The sequence below is a fragment of the Neltuma alba genome, unplaced genomic scaffold, assembly GCF_004799145.2.
Source record: "Neltuma alba isolate B1F8T4 unplaced genomic scaffold, ASM479914v2 tig00001137_pilon, whole genome shotgun sequence".
Taxonomy (NCBI): Eukaryota; Viridiplantae; Streptophyta; class Magnoliopsida; order Fabales; family Fabaceae; genus Neltuma; species Neltuma alba.
In genome coordinates this window covers 124134-142121 of record NW_021632350.1, presented here as the reverse complement: position 1 = coordinate 142121, position 17988 = coordinate 124134, and the positions used below count along the sequence as shown (strand labels likewise).

The following is a 17988-nucleotide window of genomic DNA, read 5'->3' as shown; positions in this document are numbered from 1 at the left end:
TCCCTAAGTATTTTGAGTACGTAAGTGCCAAAAATAAAGTAACCTATGGCAATGAATTCCATCTGTTCTTCTTTCTTTGTTTTCAAGGTGATACACGGCACCCACGTATATAGAAACAGTAAGTGCCAAAAATAGAGTAACCTACGGCTTCCTTGCTCCCATGCAAAACTTCGCTCATTCTCATCTTCATCTCTCAGTCAGTTCACTTAAAGCCATTTATGAATAAATACACGTACTTAATAATAAATAATTATGTGTTATATATATATTTATATAGGCTGCGAACTCTACTCTGTATTAAAAAACTACATAGTTGGCCGAAGAATATGTATCCAAGTGCAGACAATAGACTTCAATAATTTCAGGAAACCAGTAACCAGCAATTACTGCAAAGCTCTCTTAAATTATTTGTATATATGAGAACTTTCCGTTAATTTATGAGGTGAGTAACTATCTAGCTAGCTTGTTAATTATCCTGCAACTTTCGTTGGGAACCAACCAGTGACGAGAGGACACTTTGTTTCTTCTTCCCTAAACATCGAATTCATTAGCTTTAATCTATTGGATATACAATTCATTATCAACCATACAACACAAAAGAAATATGTGGAGTTTTAATTAAACATAATACATATAGCACTCCTACCACAGCTTCTCGGCTTATTACGCATTGAATACATATCACATCTTGAGTCCCCAAAAAAAAAAAAATTACATATCACATCATCTGGAAAAGGAGGAAAAAAGTCGAACACACAACAGTACATATTAATATGGAAGTTACATACCCCAGGGGGAAATACATTCTATTGGGTAGTTTTCTCCGTTCACTATAAAATGCCTTCGTCAAAATAAGCCATGATTGTTTTCCCAGAGATGTGCATCGTATTCGTATTCAGGGGACAAAGGTAACAATGCTTCCTGAGGGACGTAGGAAAAGTCAAACATGTACGGCTCCGTCCAAAAACCACCACCCATAGTCTCAATGAGCGCATCTGGCGTAGACAAGTTATAACAATCTTTCCCAACCAAACTTTCATTACTGCTGAAACCACCAGCAGTATCTGTGGAAGACTCTTGGAAGGTACTTGAGTTCTGGGACTCATCTGCTATGGAATCACATTGTGGAGAAGGAGCAGTGGTTGTACTGATAGAGACTGATGAGTCGATGAACTCTTGCCTTGATTCAAATGAAATTTGATCGCTTGACTTGAGGGCTCTATGTTCTTCATGCGCAACTGAGTTTTCTTGAACCCTCTTCTTGAGATTGGTGTGCCAATGGTTTTTTATTTCGTTATCAGTTCTTCCTGGTAAACAAGCAGCAATCTTGGACCACCTAAAATTCAAAACGACCATAGACAGCAGCATTCGTCCCCGGCCGACATTTTACAACAGGAAGTTACGATTATGCTTAGCACTAGATTAAAATTTTAATGTTAAGATATTTTAAATTCGATATTAAAACTTTATATATGTTTTATTTGAAATTTCAATTTATAAAGTGTGGTCCTTAATCATCTCTTATATATGTAACACTCTGCTTAATAATCACTTCTAAGACTTGCCTCAGCATACTGGTTTACATATTCTTTTGCCAGTACAAATATGGTTACCCAGTAGGTTTGTTTGTTTAGTGAACAAATTCTTATAGAGCGACACAGTCTGCTAACACTTTCTGGCTTAGTTTTAAATGGGATGTCAAGATCAAGGTTTTGGTAGAGAGACATCATTCTGGGTTTTTCTTTTTTGGCAGGTTAGAAGAGTAGCTTTGGAGGAGTACCTGCAAGGGCACGCTTTTGTTTGGAGCGATACTGTTTGCTTTCTTCTAAAGATACTTATATACATTTAATTCAGTCTTTTTGCTAATCATCAGTTGCTTTATAATGAGTAGTAACACTTGCACCTTGGACTATTATGTAACCTTGTACGGATATAAAGATTATATTTATTTTTCTCTCATCATTAACCATACATCCATACTCGTGCATGCAGTATGTATGTATATGTGAGTGTTTTTATCTGTGTACTAATTTTGGTCTATTCTTCATGTTTCCTGATTAGTTTGGTCTTCAATAAAATTGATGCGGTGCTGTTTCGGATGAATGTATAGGATGAGAACATTGGAAATAGACTTTGAATCGTACTGTGGATTCCATTTCAGCCATAGAATTTTTGTATCGAGAACTTAGATTTTATAATTAATGTAAGACTCCATTCATTTTTGTCCACCACATTAACTATTTTTACTTAGCGCATTCCTATTTACCATTTTTTTTTCCAAATCTAGATGAGCAGGATGGATTTGGGATCTCTACACAAAAAATACTTAAATGCTTTGGAGATAATTTTTTCCTCACGTACAATGTAAAAAACTTTTTTAGCTGATCCAGACTAATTTAGAAGTCAATTGTCTCATTAAACAAAGGGTATTTTGGAAAAATGATCACAAATTATTACTCATTGATTATAAATTAATGACTAGCTTACCTTATTTTTCGTAATCTCTATGAGTTAAGTAAGAAACTCTTGTAATTAAAACTGCAGAGAGTACCTATTACCCATTTTTTGGTGAAGTCTGATGATAGTGTTGTCTTCTTGTGGAGTGTAATTCCCTCTTTTGATGTCTGGTCTTAGATAGTTCATCCACCGAAGCCTGCAACTCTTTCCACACCTCGCCAGTCCTGAAAAACCAGTATTCATTATCAGAATGGCTGAAGCAAGGCGACCAAAGATGGATAGATTGATATGGAAATTCAGCAAACCGATCCGCAAGAACAGCAAATGAAGGTCGGATTAAAAGCTAATTAATCAATCAATTACCAGCAAACTGGGGGAGTAGTCGCCAATTCCAACAGCCATACCTCGTAACATAAGCAACCAACTTCATGTCTTCTTCTGGTGTCCATGTTCCTTTCCTGAGGCCATTTTGGTTGCTGTATGGGGTTCTCACCATCTCTCTCTGTGCGTAGAAGTAGTTTAACTAGGGATTAGTTTGTTTATGTGCCAAGTTTGTGTCTTTTTAAAGTGATTAGTGATAACAACGTTTGTGATTATGAAACACACATGTACTGTGCGTTCGCAGCTAAAACGTGTCTCACATTATTTAATCGATCGATCCTTTGGTTTGCCTCATCACACAAATAAGCTAAGAGATAGAATGAAGAGAATCTTTCAATCTGGACGAACTATCATCGGTTATATGAATCAAGTCAAATTAAGTTCTCGCATTGGTTGAATGCATAAAAATATCAACAGTTATCAGCACCGTCATCAGCAGGGTGTGGTCCCAACTAACTACTTCTACTTCGAACGCTCGAATCTTACATTTGAATAATGAAAAGAACTCCAAACTCGTATTAATAGCTTCGCGTTGAACACAATAAATTAACAGCTACGCGTTGGGTTATAAATGAAAGAAAGGACCAATTAAACGACCAATGTGCGGACTACTTAAGTGCCTGGTATAAATGATTAAAGTTAATAGTAACATTTAATTAAACTGAACTTGGTGATTATTAAGTAAAACGGGCGATTCATCGGTAAATTCAAGCCCTCTATAGCTCTCCTCTCCCTATTAACTAACTAATAAAAGCTGGCAAGCCCAGCCTCCCTTGGTTTCAAAGGATAACCATTCGTGCCACACACTTCAAGACCACAACCATGCGTTAGATAAACATACTGTCTAGATGAATAATATGCCAGTCTGATCCTTTTTAATTGTAACTTCTAGTAGTTTCTTACATGCTAAGGAAGTCATTAAATATAAAAAATCTTTTACTTTTATCCTTATTAAATAGTTAGTATATTTTTTCTCACTCATTTCCTTTCTCTTCTTTTTTATATTTGTCTCCTTTAATTAATAGGGGTAGAATTGAAAATGAAACATTAAAAAAGATATAAGTGATAAATTAAAAAAAATCAAAATTCTTTACTGTAAGTGAGAATTAAAAAGAACCAGAGTGGTATGAGTTGTCTACATGCGGGGCAGTAGTTGATTAATTGAAAAGACTTCTTCATCAATTATGTACTATTATCAAGGACTCTGTACCATTTTTGGATTACTCGCCCCGTCTGAATTTCATTCGAGGAGAATGACAGTGAGATTTCAGAACAATAAATTTATGATGGTGAGGGTTCTTGACAAATTTTTCTAAAAAAATGAGTTTTAAGTATCAATTCAAACAACTATAAATTCAATGGTTTGGATCACAAATATGATATATTTTTTTTCTCAATATAGAAATTAGTTAAGAGTTGAATTCGTTCTAAACATAAAATTTTAATCCATTTTGTCTATAATATTTATTATTTTTCTCAAATAATTTTATCCAAATTATAAAGCAATATATAATCTAAGGTTATGTCAATGTATTTTATAGATATAATCTCACATTTGTTATAATCAACTAATTTATTTTACTTTTTTATTCTATCCAAATTCTTTAAGTAGCTCGTATGTTAATTATTTAAAAGAAGTATTTGAATTTCAAATGCAACTTCATTCTATTTTCAACCGTTTGAGTTGATACTTATAATTTTTTTTTAAAATATATGTAAAGGGATACTACTATAATGTAACTATTAGCACTCCATTCGATTCAAAATATATGTTAAATTTTGTTGGATGGGCTTGATTTTTTTATAAGATAACATTTACTTTTATCTAAGTATTTAATGAGTTTGTTTCAATTTTATCCCCATATATTTTCTTTCCTATTTGATTCATTTATTATATCTTTTATTTATTCTTTTAATTAATAAGGACATATTTGGAAAAAAATACATAACTTACATATTTATGGTGTTAAACTGATTTTAACTAATTTTTAAAAAAATATAAATGAATAACGTTTATTTTATATTTTAAACCGGACAGAACATTGACTAATTCAATGTTTTGAGGCTCCACCGCTCCATAATTGTCATTTTCCCTTTCATTTTCACGGAGCATAGAGATGTGGAGGCATTCAATAATCCAGCCGGCAGGTCTATAGGGCTACTGGCCTTTCTGCCGGCTGCCTATTGTTATGCAGAGTTCAATTTCATTTTTGCTTCAACCCCCTAAATCTTAATTAACAACTTCATTACTGAAGCAGGAGCACAAGATCTGTTCCCAAATCACTCTCTCCGGCCTCCATGAAATACCCAGCCTTCCTTCGTACTCACACGACCCAAACCATAACTATATTTAGGGAAGGTACGTCTTATGAATTTATGATTATGAATTAGATATTGGAAATTGGAACCAAAATGTGTACAACTTACAAATAGAAATTGATCCAACTAGGAAGTATATGTAACCCATATTTTGTAACGGCGTGAATTTAAATCCTACCACCAATATGACAAAGAATTTATATATAAGTAGATATATAAATTCTTTTTTAGCCGGAGCTTGTAATTTAGTGTAACAAAACTCCCCCCCCCCAAAAGAAAAAAAGGCGTCTTCTTAATAGTACTGGTAAATACTAATACTAATGCTAACAATCACTCAGACGCGCCATCAAAAAACTTTGAGAAAAATTAGTTTCTATTGTAAAAGAAAACTTATAGTGTAAATGAAAAAAAAAAGGGCAATGGCCATAGCAAGTCTAAAGCTTTGTTTGGTCCAATGGAGGGGAGAGAATGGGAGGTTAATTAAGGGGAGGGAAGAGCAGGAGATGGAAAGTTATGAGTCTTATTTGGTTTGAGGGAAAGGAAGCGGAGGGAAGGTTTCTTGTTTGGTTCAAGAAAGGAGGGGTGCTAATTATAAGTTGACATATATATCCTTATCTCTTTATTTACACTTTTTTTATTATTTTGTTACAATATTTATATCATAATTATCATTTTCTAATTTATAAATATATGAAAAAAAACAGTTACCTTGAGAGCTGAGATATGACAAATAGATTATAAATAATCATAGATCAAAATAAATGTCAATTAAAGAAGTATATTATAATCTTTAACATATTATATAAATTATAAATAAATTTATGCAATAAGCTTTGAAATGTTTCATCCTTAATTAGATAATGTGCGTAGCCTCACGTGCCTGATTAGATAACACATAGAGTTTTGTGTAAAAAATAAAATTGAATTAAAATAGGTATATATGGGCATGCATATCAATAAATTTGGTGACTAATAATATCATTCTAATAGACCCTATTGACTACAACTCATGTAAATCCATAAAGAATAGCTTTATACAGAATAAATGAATAAAAAAATACTAATAATATTGATAAGATAAATGAAATGGGGATTAGGCAAGAGGAACAGATGGAAAAGAGTAATGGCGAAGGGCGTGAAAAATTATGAAATAAAAAAATGTAAGGAAAAAAACAAAGAACATCTGTAGAAGAATAGTAGGGGCTAAAAAGAAAAAAGAGTTAAAAAAATATTTTTATTGAAAAGGATAAACTTAAAATATTTAAAAACTAATATGGATAATTTAGTCAGGATAAGAAATAATGTTTCTCTCTTTTTCAAAAAAACTCTAAATTTTTAAAGGGACACGGAAGGAGGAGATGAGAGGGGTCCCCATTCGGTACTCATCAGGTGATGAGCCAAGCAATCTGGACCGTCCAAATCTAATCTGGACCGTCCAGATTTAACATTATTAAATAATTATTTTAAAATAGAAAAAATTATATTTTTAAAAATGATAGTTAAGAGATTACGTTTATCTTTTATCCTATACCTATTAAAATAATTATTTCTAAAAAGTAATTAATCTTAACTATCATTTTTAAAAATATAATTTTTTCTATTTTAAAATAATTATTTAATAATATTAAATCTGAACAGTCCAAATCAGATTTGGACCGTCTAGATCTGATGAGCATTGGGTGCTCATCAAAACTGATAAGCACCCAATGTAAATCCGAGACGAGAGCACTAAAAAACAATTTTTGTCCTTCCTCCTTCAAGCCAAACACAGTTTCTTCTCTTCTTTCTTTCCATCCCTCCAAAAACCTTCCAACCAAACATTGTGTAAGGGGGCCACTCGTACTCTGGCCTATGTGTGGGTTTTGCGGTCATCCGTGGGTGGGCGTCGTGCGTCTGTATTTTATCTATGAACGTAACTTGATGGAGACATGGAGTGAGCCTTTGTATGAAAGAAGTGGCTATCACCAGCACATGGGAAAGGGACGCGGCTGTTTAATTAAGTATCCACAGAAGTATTGATATGATTTATAATATTCATTTGGGAGGGCCTCCAGCTTCATGGACTGAGATTTGACGACTGCTGTTAATCAGACAATGCAAAAGAATAGCATCCCGAGGATTTTCCTGAATGCTGGAGCATGTTTCTGTCACCATAGCTTTTCTTTAATCAATGCAAGAGTTCGTGGATCCAATTCTGCTTATTATTTTAATTTTAAGTCCCTAATTAGTACTTGTCACTCTAATATGCATATACAAACCCCTCCACTATATTACAGTTCTTAATATAAGACTTAATTAATTAATTTTAAAAAATTGAGGAAACTAAAAATTTAATTTAACACATTTATATTTATAATTTTTCTTCAAACTAATTTACTTAAATAAATAGATATATATAATTTAATGATACACAAAAGTATTTCAGAAAAATCACAGAACACATGCTATGATTAAAGACCAGAGGTAATACTTTTCTCTGATCTGAATAAACTAAGAATATTATTAAATTAGTTAATATGATATTTTTTTCTAAAACACTCTAATTATTTTTTAATTATTTTTTTCTTATTAGATTATTATTGAGAGAATATTAATAAGATTAGCTTAAAAAAATTGATAAATGTGTCAAATAGCTCCTACATTAAAAACGGAGAGTACACACACACGAGCATTAAATTTTTGGTAACCAGCAAGATATAGAGACGATGAAGCGTAGCCAGCGACGGTTTGGATGATCCGAATAGCGGAACCGAAGTCGAGAGAAAGCAGTTCGTTCTAGAATCAAACGGAAAAAGGAAAATTAAAAGTAATAGAAATTGAATATTGAATGTCAATTTTATAAAAATATCTAAAAATCCCTCCCACCCCCCAAAGGCACCTCTGCTCGCGACTGGTGGCCGCCCCACCGGCGACTAGAGCTCTGATGACCAACGGTGCCACAGCTACAATGACAATTTTATTACAAAAATTTGGTTGTAAATATCTAATGATAAATTGTGAATTGTTAAATTATTCTGGTAAATTTCTAAAGCTATTTTGTGATGGAATAACAACCAAATTTTATTAAAGAAGGAAAAAAAATTTCGTGAATGACGAATTGGGTCCTATGAACTACTAATTTGAACTTGATAATTTTTGTAATGAAATTATTGTCTTTCATGACTTTTTCCCAAGGCCCCGCCTGCTGTCATGATGAGTCCCCGGCAAAGGTGCTTTTTTTATTAAAATAAATAAATACTATTTACGATCCTAATTATAAGAGCCAGTCGACTAATTTAAAAAGATTAAGGAAGTAAGTTGAGTTAGTTATTTGTCCTAAATAGGTGTTGTCTTTCCTAAAATATTTTTGCTAATCAAGTGTATTGACTAGAATTATCATTGTTAGAATGACTATTTTGGAAAAAATGTATAAATATGAGAGACAAAATAGATTGGGGTCTTATATGTAAGACTAAAATAAAAATTAAACAGAATCTTATATTAAGGACTGAAGGTAGGATTATATAAAAATGAAAAGTTATTGTAAAAAAAATGATGGGATGATCATATTTTGTGATTTGCTCCCTTTTTATTGCAAGAGTTATTCTAGGGAAAAAAAGTTGGTCCATTTTATAATGAGTTTTAATAATTTTAATGAGTATAAAATATTTTTTTTCATACATGCCTATATTTAATAAGCATAATCAAAGAATAAAAATTAATATAATGTTAAAATTTACTATAATTAATAAGAATAATATCAAAAATTACTTAAATTTTATGATAAATTTTTTATAATAAGAAGATATGTTAAATACGGAGCGATTTTTAGGACACCAAGGAGGACGAGTGGTAGGGTGGTGCGTCGTAACTCGTAAGTCGCAACAATTTTTGATGGCAGCATTTGTTGAAAAAAATGGTGAGAGGCCGCAATATTGGAAATTTAAAGACCGTTTGCATGCGTCATCATATCCTTTGGCGGACCCCACTCCGATTTGGGTCTCACAAAGCAGGTCCCGCCTGCCCCTACTTCCTTGGTCTTTAGCCGTGGGCGCCGCACCAACTTTTATTGATTTTTAATAACTTAATGATCTTTTGGCCAAAAAAAAAAAACTTAATGTTCTGAAAGTTTTCAATCATCATTGAACACCCAAGAGTCTGTTTTGTTTGAGTATTGTTTTAAAATTATAACTATTTTGTTTTATAGTTAAAAAATTAATATTAATTGTTAAAATAATGACACTAATTATTAATATTTTTAGTTGCCATAATTTTCAATTTTTAAAGTAATATTAAATATATAAAAAATTTCCAAGTGCTCTGCATTCCTCTAAACAAATTTTCAACTTGATCCACTATTAATTTTCGCCAGCTTATTGTCATTACATGTCGTTTTCTGGTTGGAAAAAAAAGGTTGTTTTCTGAGCTTTTGCCGTGTCAAATCCAAATCCCTATCTAAATTTCCCCTCTCTGTTCCGTTTTTTTCGGAAGCTATTAATTCCATGCACCGATAATAATTAGGGGAAAAAAAACTCTTCTGGTCCTAGATATTTTTTTTGTAGTATAATTTACGCTAAAAAAGAGTTTTATATTTACAACCAAAAAAAGTAATAAATGTTGGGGACAAAAGGACATCGGTACATTACAATATTACATTTAAGGTCAAAACGAACCTAATTAAGCATCAGAACAAAAAGAAATAGCTTATATTGTGAAAATTTTCAAGTATATTTTAACTAATATTAATATTCATATGCCAATTTTCTAATTACATTCTATATATTCTCTCTTCCTTGAAAAGAAAAGAAAAGGTGAATTGTAGAAAAAGCATTAATACTGCGTTAAAATGATAAAGGTCATAATTATTTTGATCGAATACTTTACTTTATATTTGTGTTTCAATGAATCGAAATAACATAAAATGCAATGAAAATATGATTATCAATTTTTGATGGATATAAAAAGTAATTCACACGTCTTTAATTGAAAAATGGCATATATTCAGTTTAAATATTTTTTAAATTAAAATATTTTAAGATGAGTAAAAATGAATAATCAGTTTGTCCTTACCATAGAACTTCATAATTATAAAAGTACTTCTAAATAACAAACAAAAAGATGAGAGGAAAATAAAAAAAAAATTTAATGGAAAAGGAGTGGTTGTCATTCTGCACCTATATGCCACTCCAGCATTCCCCCCGATTCTTGTTATTTACTCTTCCGGTCCTAAATATAAGATTCTTATACTAGTATGTATAAGGGTCTTATATTTAAGACCGGAAGAGTATCACTGATGAGACGGCCTTCAATATTTCATCGACTAGAGAATCACTACAATTGTCCGTTTAGTTCGACCAATGCAGATCGATAAAAAGGAGTAAAAAGATATGAAAAGGAATGAATAAAAAAAAGCAAGAAAGAAAAATGGGTATGACTATGACTAAAGCTGAAAAGGTATTTAAAAGTGTGATGGCCAAAAATGGGTTATAACAAAGACTTTAATTGAAGGCTCACGAGTTAGATCCCAGTGGAATGAGCAGTGATAATCAGATATATCAATAAATTATATATTTTACTCTGAACAATTTATATAATAATTTTGTTATATCAAGTTCACGAGCAACAATGTAAAAATGTCGAGAGTAAGTCTTTAAAAAGAAAGCAGTTGGAATATATAGTGGTGTGTGCCATTTTGGAAGAATTTTCTTCCAACCGAATAATTCATATTTCGCATATCATGTGGGGGCTGGGGCAGAGCTAAGATATTGCCGATGCGGCTAAAGCTAAGCCCGTGGTTAGATGCGGCCTACAGCTGTGTTGGATGCTCAAAGTGGCCCAGCCCATATATTTAGCCCAGTTGTTCTAATATTGCTGGGCCCCCACTGGGCACAGTTTTTGAGAATGTTGAGTCTGCTTATTGATGCATTTGTTGGTTGGTTAATAAAAGATGTATGTTATCATGTTATGAGTTCAAACCATCATTTTATTATTTTGCGACGATTTTTATACAATTAAAATAAAAGCAAGAGATTAAAAATAAATTGCTCAAACTAGCTTGTCCCGGCATTTCAGTAAACTAGGCATGGTCCAGCCTAATCTCGAATTAGATCTAAGACCAAACTAAACTATGGGCAATCCTGTCCAGCTCAAGGTCTTTTCCAATTAAAACCGCGAGCTCATGACTATCCGTTTGGTGGATTGGGTTTAGACCATGCACGCCTCGAGCTGTTATGATGGTAAGATTGACACCTAATCCTCGCCCTCTGCTCCCAGATGGTTGGGGTGAATCTAGCAGCGAGAAAGGAGCTACTTATTGTGGGCCCTTACATGAATCTATCGGGCAAATCCAATGGCTTGTGATATTATTAAAGAATTGGGTGCGATGCAGTTATTAATTTCTAAAGAATATAGATTAATTTAAAAAGGGAGAATCTCAGCCTCATGAAACAACTTGTTAACATGAAAAGTCCAGAAGCTTGTGAAATATCACTGCAGGACCTATGTTTTCATTCGTAATTAACAGAATCATTAAAATGCCCTTCAGTTAATTAGTACCTAAGTCCTGCGATGAGATTTCAGTCTCTTTCGAGCCTTTCTTGCTAACAAGTTGCTTCATGCACGGGTTTTATGGGGCCCTTGATGAGAATCTCCCTGGATCCCGTTTCGGTGCTAAGCCTAAGCACCATGAGCCCATCATGATGCATACCGTTTTATTTAAAGGGTACGACATCTTGAATCTTTGTCGCACTTTGATCTCAGCCATCTTATTTGTTTATTCCTCTTCATTTCATTAAATTCTTATGAAATTAGTTGATAAGAGCCTTTGTCGTTTGCCTTGGGGTTCCCAATCAAAAATAAATCTAAGCAATGCAATATAGTGCAAAACTCAAGTCGTTTAACTTTGAGGAGCCTTTATTTGAAATCCCAAACAAACTAAGTATCAAAAATAAAGAATTGACTTGAAAAGGGATTGATTTTCTTTTTAACTGACTAATTGGCAAAATTTAAAAGGATGCAAAATAAGTAAATAATTTTTGGATTTTTAGTTTATAAAATGGATATGAATAAAATAAACAAAGTGAATTAACAAGTGACAGCAAATGGAAGAGCAATCCTCTAGCACAATGATTAAGACTATCATTACTTCAATTAATTTGGAAGTTAGCTAAATTCAAAAGACTCTAAGGGCCACCCCTAGACTCGGTTTGATTAGAATAATCAACACCAAGCCACCTTGCATATTAATTATTCACAATTAAACTGTTTCAGCACAATTAGCCAAAAAGAAAATCAAAGAAAAGCAATTAACATTTTTAGTCCAATAACCAATCCACCTTGAATTACCACTAAATGTTCACAATAATTTCAAAACATAGTCTGACCCAGTACAATGTAAAGAAATTAAAGCTAATCATAGCATAATGTTAAATGCTAATCAAAGATTCTAACAATTACAACCAATCTCAATACAAATATAAATCATCACAACCCATTCAAACATTATAAAATTCATTCTAAGACCTAGAAATCATAATTATAATGAAAGAAGTAAAGATTAGAAGAGTTGAAACTCCCCTTTGAAGCTCTAAGTTCAAGCCATAACCATTGCTCTAGAGAATTGGAAGGATTTAGCTACTCCTAACCATCACCATAGCTCTACCAAAATTCCAATTCGGTTCAGCCATGAAGAACAATGAAGATGGAATCTGCAGGAGTGATTTTGCCGTGAAGCTATGGTCCTTCGTTCTCTCTTCCTCGCCGCTGGTCTCTTCAATTCACGGCGCTCCCCCTCCGTTTCGTATCGCTCGTGGGTTCTTGAATAATAGGTGTAGTGGGGTATTATTCACGCCGCCCACGTCTTCTCCCTCAGCGCGCTGGTGATGATGAATATTGGATTATTAGGGTGGGGCAAAACACAACGTTTTGCCCCACCTATTTTTTTTTTAATTTTATTTTTCTTTTCTTTTCCTTTTTTTTATTTTTAAATCTTCCTAGAACCTGCAAGCAAAATTCAAGGATAAGGTAGCATTAATTGTCCTCAAAAATCAATTAGTCACAATTAAATCAAAATGTGACAATTTTGCCCCTATAAAATAATAATTCAAACTAAAACAAAATAAATCAATTAAGGCAAAAAAGGGACCAATTAAGCTGACAAAACTCATATAAAAGATACCAAAATATATAAAAATAATTGAGTTTGTCATTAGTCTTCAGCAGTGTCTCTTCCCAAATGGATCTTCGTGAGCGCTCCGACCCTTTTGGTTGAAGTTTCCAAGTTGAGTTCCAAATCAATTCAGTTAGCAAATGAAGTTCCAAAATTGAATCAGAGAGCAAATGGAGTTCCAATTGACAAAAGTGTCAAGGCAAGCCCATTAGGATTTCAGGTAGCAAATAGAATTCTAAATTTGATTCGCGTAACAAATTAAGTTCTAATTTATAGGATTGATCTTTTCTTGTTTTTGCGACTTTTTTTTTATAACCCAGATCAGAGCAACTTGATGGAAAATAATTTAAAACAAACAAAACATAAGATTGGTTGAGATCAATGAGGAGAAAATGGCCAGGACTAAACACTTACCTCCGAATCTGTGATGACGATGGTCGACCGGGCAAAAGAACAGAGCTAGGAACCAGCGGAGCGAGAGAGCAACAATGAAACTCATCGGAGCAAGAGAATGCCAAACTAATCCCTACATCTTTGATGAAAATGGCCAACGAATCTAGATACAGCCGATGGAGCAAGAGGGAGCAACAACACACATTGTCCATTAAGGGTGAAGGAAAGCTGAATGGCTGAAGAGTTAATCTAGGAAGAAACACTGCTAGAAGACTGATTTCACAAGATTTTAATGAAATGAAAAAGAAAAAAATAGGATGGCTGAAATCAAAATGCAACGAAGAATCAGGATGTTGTGCTCTCTAAATGAAACCGTGCGCACTATGATGAGCTCATGGTGCTCATCGTGATGCTTAGCACCAAAACGGGATCCGAATCTCCCCCATCAAGCCGTGACATGTCAACAACGTAACTTCCACTGATACGTGGTCCCTTGTTCCTTATTTTCCTTGTATAGTACAGCACATTCCCAACCATTCAATAATATGCACATTATATATCTGAGTAAATAAACAAAAGGTACCTACTTTTAGACAGACTGGGAAACAAAAGACAGAAATCATCCATCTATTGATCAGGATTGCAGAAGAGACCACAATATTGGTCGTAGAAATTGTGAGTCCAAAGTTGTGCCACGTTGGAGATAGGGGAAGAGGCTTGAGCTTCAGTCTCGGGCGGCGTAAACTCAGGATCAGGGTAGTAAGGGAGATCATCAGAATGAAAAAGAGGTGGATCCGTCCAGAAATTCCCACTCGTTGGCCCGGAATACGCATCCAGAAAAGAGAACTCATGATCTCTCGCCAAATCCAGGTTACTCTCCGACGTCGTTACGCAGGAGGATTTGCTCGAGGTTGATTCAGACCCCGCGGATTTCCCATGATCGTCGGCGTCGACCTTGAAAGTTTCGGAGTCCGAGAAACCTTGAGAATGATATTGATTGCCTGGCTTGACGACAGTGTCAATATCCTTGTCGTCGTCATTTGTGACTGACTTGTTTTGAGGTTGACTTCTGCGCGTGTTCTTGAGGTTGGTGTGCCAGTGGTTCTTTATTTCGTTGTCTGTCCTTCCCGGTAACTTAGCTGCTATAGCAGACCATCTGCACATCAAAGTTTGCTAATTTAAATCAATGCATAGCACTACACAACAGAAGAGATGAGACCACACCTGCAATATATAATTGAACAGAAAAGGTTATGTTGGAGCTCAAACCTGTTACCAAGCTGGTGGTGGAGTTCGATGATAAGTTCATCTTCTTCCTTAGTGTAGTTGCCTCTTTTAATGTCGGGCCTCAGGTAATTGAGCCACCTCAGCCGGCAACTCTTCCCACACCTGGCAAGACCTGACAAATCCCAATCATCATAAGATTGGAATTAATAAAATTTAGTCGGTAATTCGCTGTTATTAGATACATAAGGCGATGAAGTAATCACCTGCGAATCTGGGGAGTTGGCGCCAATTCCAACAGCCATACCTAGTAACATAAGCAATGAGCTTGCGGTCTTCTTCTGGCGTCCATGTGCCTTTCTTCAATCCATTCGTGTCACTGCGAGGATTCCTCATCTGCCTGCACAGTGTGTGTGTGTGTATGAATGCTGTGAACCAGAGAGACAAATTTAGAGAGGCTGATCGAGAGAGAGAGAGAGAGAGTGGTTTTCACTTAGTTTAAGTAAGCTGACATATATACTTCCGTTCGTACTTATACCCGGCGGACATCTATGCTGAACGTGTTTCACGGCCGATGTATCTAGTAGCTATCACTTTCGAGTTTCCTGTTCCGTGCCTCTTTTCAACGCAACCACTCAGTTGATTACCCAGAATTTTATCGAATTATACCCATATTCTACCGTATTTAATATAAAATCTTATTCAGCTTTTATTTTCATCCTAAATATAATAATAAGATGTAAATTTATTTTTTCTCTCATATTTATTTATTTTTTTAAGATAGTTTGTATAATAATGATAATTCTAATCAATATATTTGATTAGTAAGGATATTTTAAGAAAGACAACACCTATTTATTATAAATAACTAACTTAACTGGTTTTTTAATCTACTCAAATTAGTTAACTAGCTTTTATATCAAGGATCCGACCTAGTACATCGCTTTCCCTTACCACTTTGTATGTGTTCGTTTCTTAATTTAGTTTTTCTATTTCAAAGTCACCCCGTTACTATTCTAAAAGGTCATAACCAAAATCTTTGAAGTTATGCTACATAATAGGATTTAAAAAGACAAACTTGAAAATATTAAATCCCTTGTAATTTATTAATATTGAATGAAATTCAGAAACTTATTTCTATTTGTTTTTTTCCACTTAAGGACTATCACTCATGGGCATAACTTTTCTTTTTTTTTTTTAAATTTTGTTTCGAAAATTAATCTGTGTCTGATGTACTTATAAAATTATATATATACACGCATATAAAGAAAATAATAAAATATTTAATCGTGACATCTTATCCCATCACGCATGGTGGAATATTTTATAAATTTTTTATACATACAATAATTTAAAAGAATTACCAACGCAAACTCTAAAAAAAAAATTTCTTAAAATTACTAAAATGCAGTTAAAGTCCCATAAAGTTAATTATAAATAATTTGTGAAGTACATTTACCAAGATACCCTTAATTTCTCGACAACCCCCCCCCCCCCAAAAAAAATGTGGCCAGTGCTGAGGCTGAGCCTATGCTACTAGTTGGTCCATCGTGGGAAGTTGTCAAGCAAGTTCTAATTGATTATTTGCAAATGACAAGTATCCCATATAAGAATTGATAATTTTTGCTCTAGCAAATTGATAACTATTCTCCAAAATTTACCAGTTATTTGCAAATGAAAATCAACAAATTTTTTTTAACAACTTCTCTATTAGAATTAACAACTTTTTTCATAGTTGTTGACCACTATCTTTTTGAAAGTCTTATGAGTCATTTTTTAAATTAAAAATTTTATTTCTAAATGACTAGTAAATATCGTGGAGATAATTGTCAATGTGCTATAACAAAATTGACAGTTTTAACACACATACGCAGAGACAGAGTCACAGAGTAAATTTACAGTTACATCATAACAAATTCACAGTTGGACTTACAATTGTCCGTAATTCTAAGCTGACAATTTTATTATAAAAAATTAACAATTACCTTCTAAAATTGGAAAAAAATTTCAAAGGGATTTGAGGCTAAATTTATTATATATAATAATATGAATTATATTATTTTGTGTATTAGGTAAGTGGCCCAATTGCGATATATTGTTCTGACAAGTAGAGGTTTAAGGTTGAATTCTCGTCAGTTAATATATGGCCCTTTTTCATCATTCTCCTGATTTCCTTGTTGTAGGTAGCAGCTGTTTTAGCTTCGGCAACCACGAGGAGGGAGGGAGGATATGCTTCAAAAAATTAACTACATTATCAACAAGTTATTGATTAAAGCAGTAAGTGACCTCATTCTTATAAGGAAAAAAAAGAAAAGAAAATGACATTGAGGTCTCATGCAACACAAAATACTATAAAAAGGTCCCAAGAAATTTGGTAATGATTCTAAAGTCCCAAAGGGACTTGAGTGCAATTTGCTGAATTGTAAAAAGACGCCTCTGTCCTTGGTGAGATGCATCTAAACTAACTCAAAGCTGCCCTGTTTTTCAATCTGAAAATCAGCACTCTATATGTAGGAAACAAGAGAGAAAAAGCCCAAACTTTATTCTGCTTCTTCCCCCACTCCCATATGAAAATCTCATCTACTCTATTAATGTTAATCATTGGCAAAAATTGCTTGTGTTTTTTGTTTGGTGTTTGTTTGGTCATTCAAGTTGGGGTTTTATTATAGGTGGGTAGGGTGATTATAGGTGTTCTGTTTCTGGGTATATTGTGGGTAGATTGAAGGTAGGCTTGCTCTGTCTGGGCATGGTTCAGGGGGAATTGATGAGAAAGATGAAGGTTGGTGTGATTAGAAACCGTTACTGCGAAATAGGAAAATATGTTGTCAATAGGGCCGCGACAGTTGTCAATATAGCTCCTTGACTTGTCAATAATGACAGCATTGTACAGATTTACATTAACTAATTTTTAAAATTTTTTACACAAAGGCCATAACCTTCTGTACCCTTGACTCATTGGTAGAGATCACAAAAAGAGGAAGAAGATACAACAAAGAAGGGTGAGTAGTTACATGAGGCAAAAGAAAAAAAAAAGCCACTTTGATCCTAGACAAATGATGGCAAAAGAA

General features: G+C 33.6%; 1 protein-coding gene across 1 annotated transcript; it reads right to left on the bottom strand.

Moving 5' to 3' along the window:
- Positions 1–846: 846 nt before the first annotated feature.
- LOC114751687 (transcription factor MYB13-like) lies at positions 847–2953 on the bottom strand. Its single transcript, XM_028940357.1, has 3 exons — positions 2821–2953; positions 2552–2681; positions 847–1336 (listed from the first exon to the last, which is right to left on the bottom strand). The coding sequence occupies exons 1-3, from the start codon at positions 2951–2953 to the stop codon at positions 847–849; spliced, it is 753 nt and encodes a 250-aa protein (XP_028796190.1).
- Between the last annotated feature and the right edge of the window lie 15035 nt (positions 2954–17988).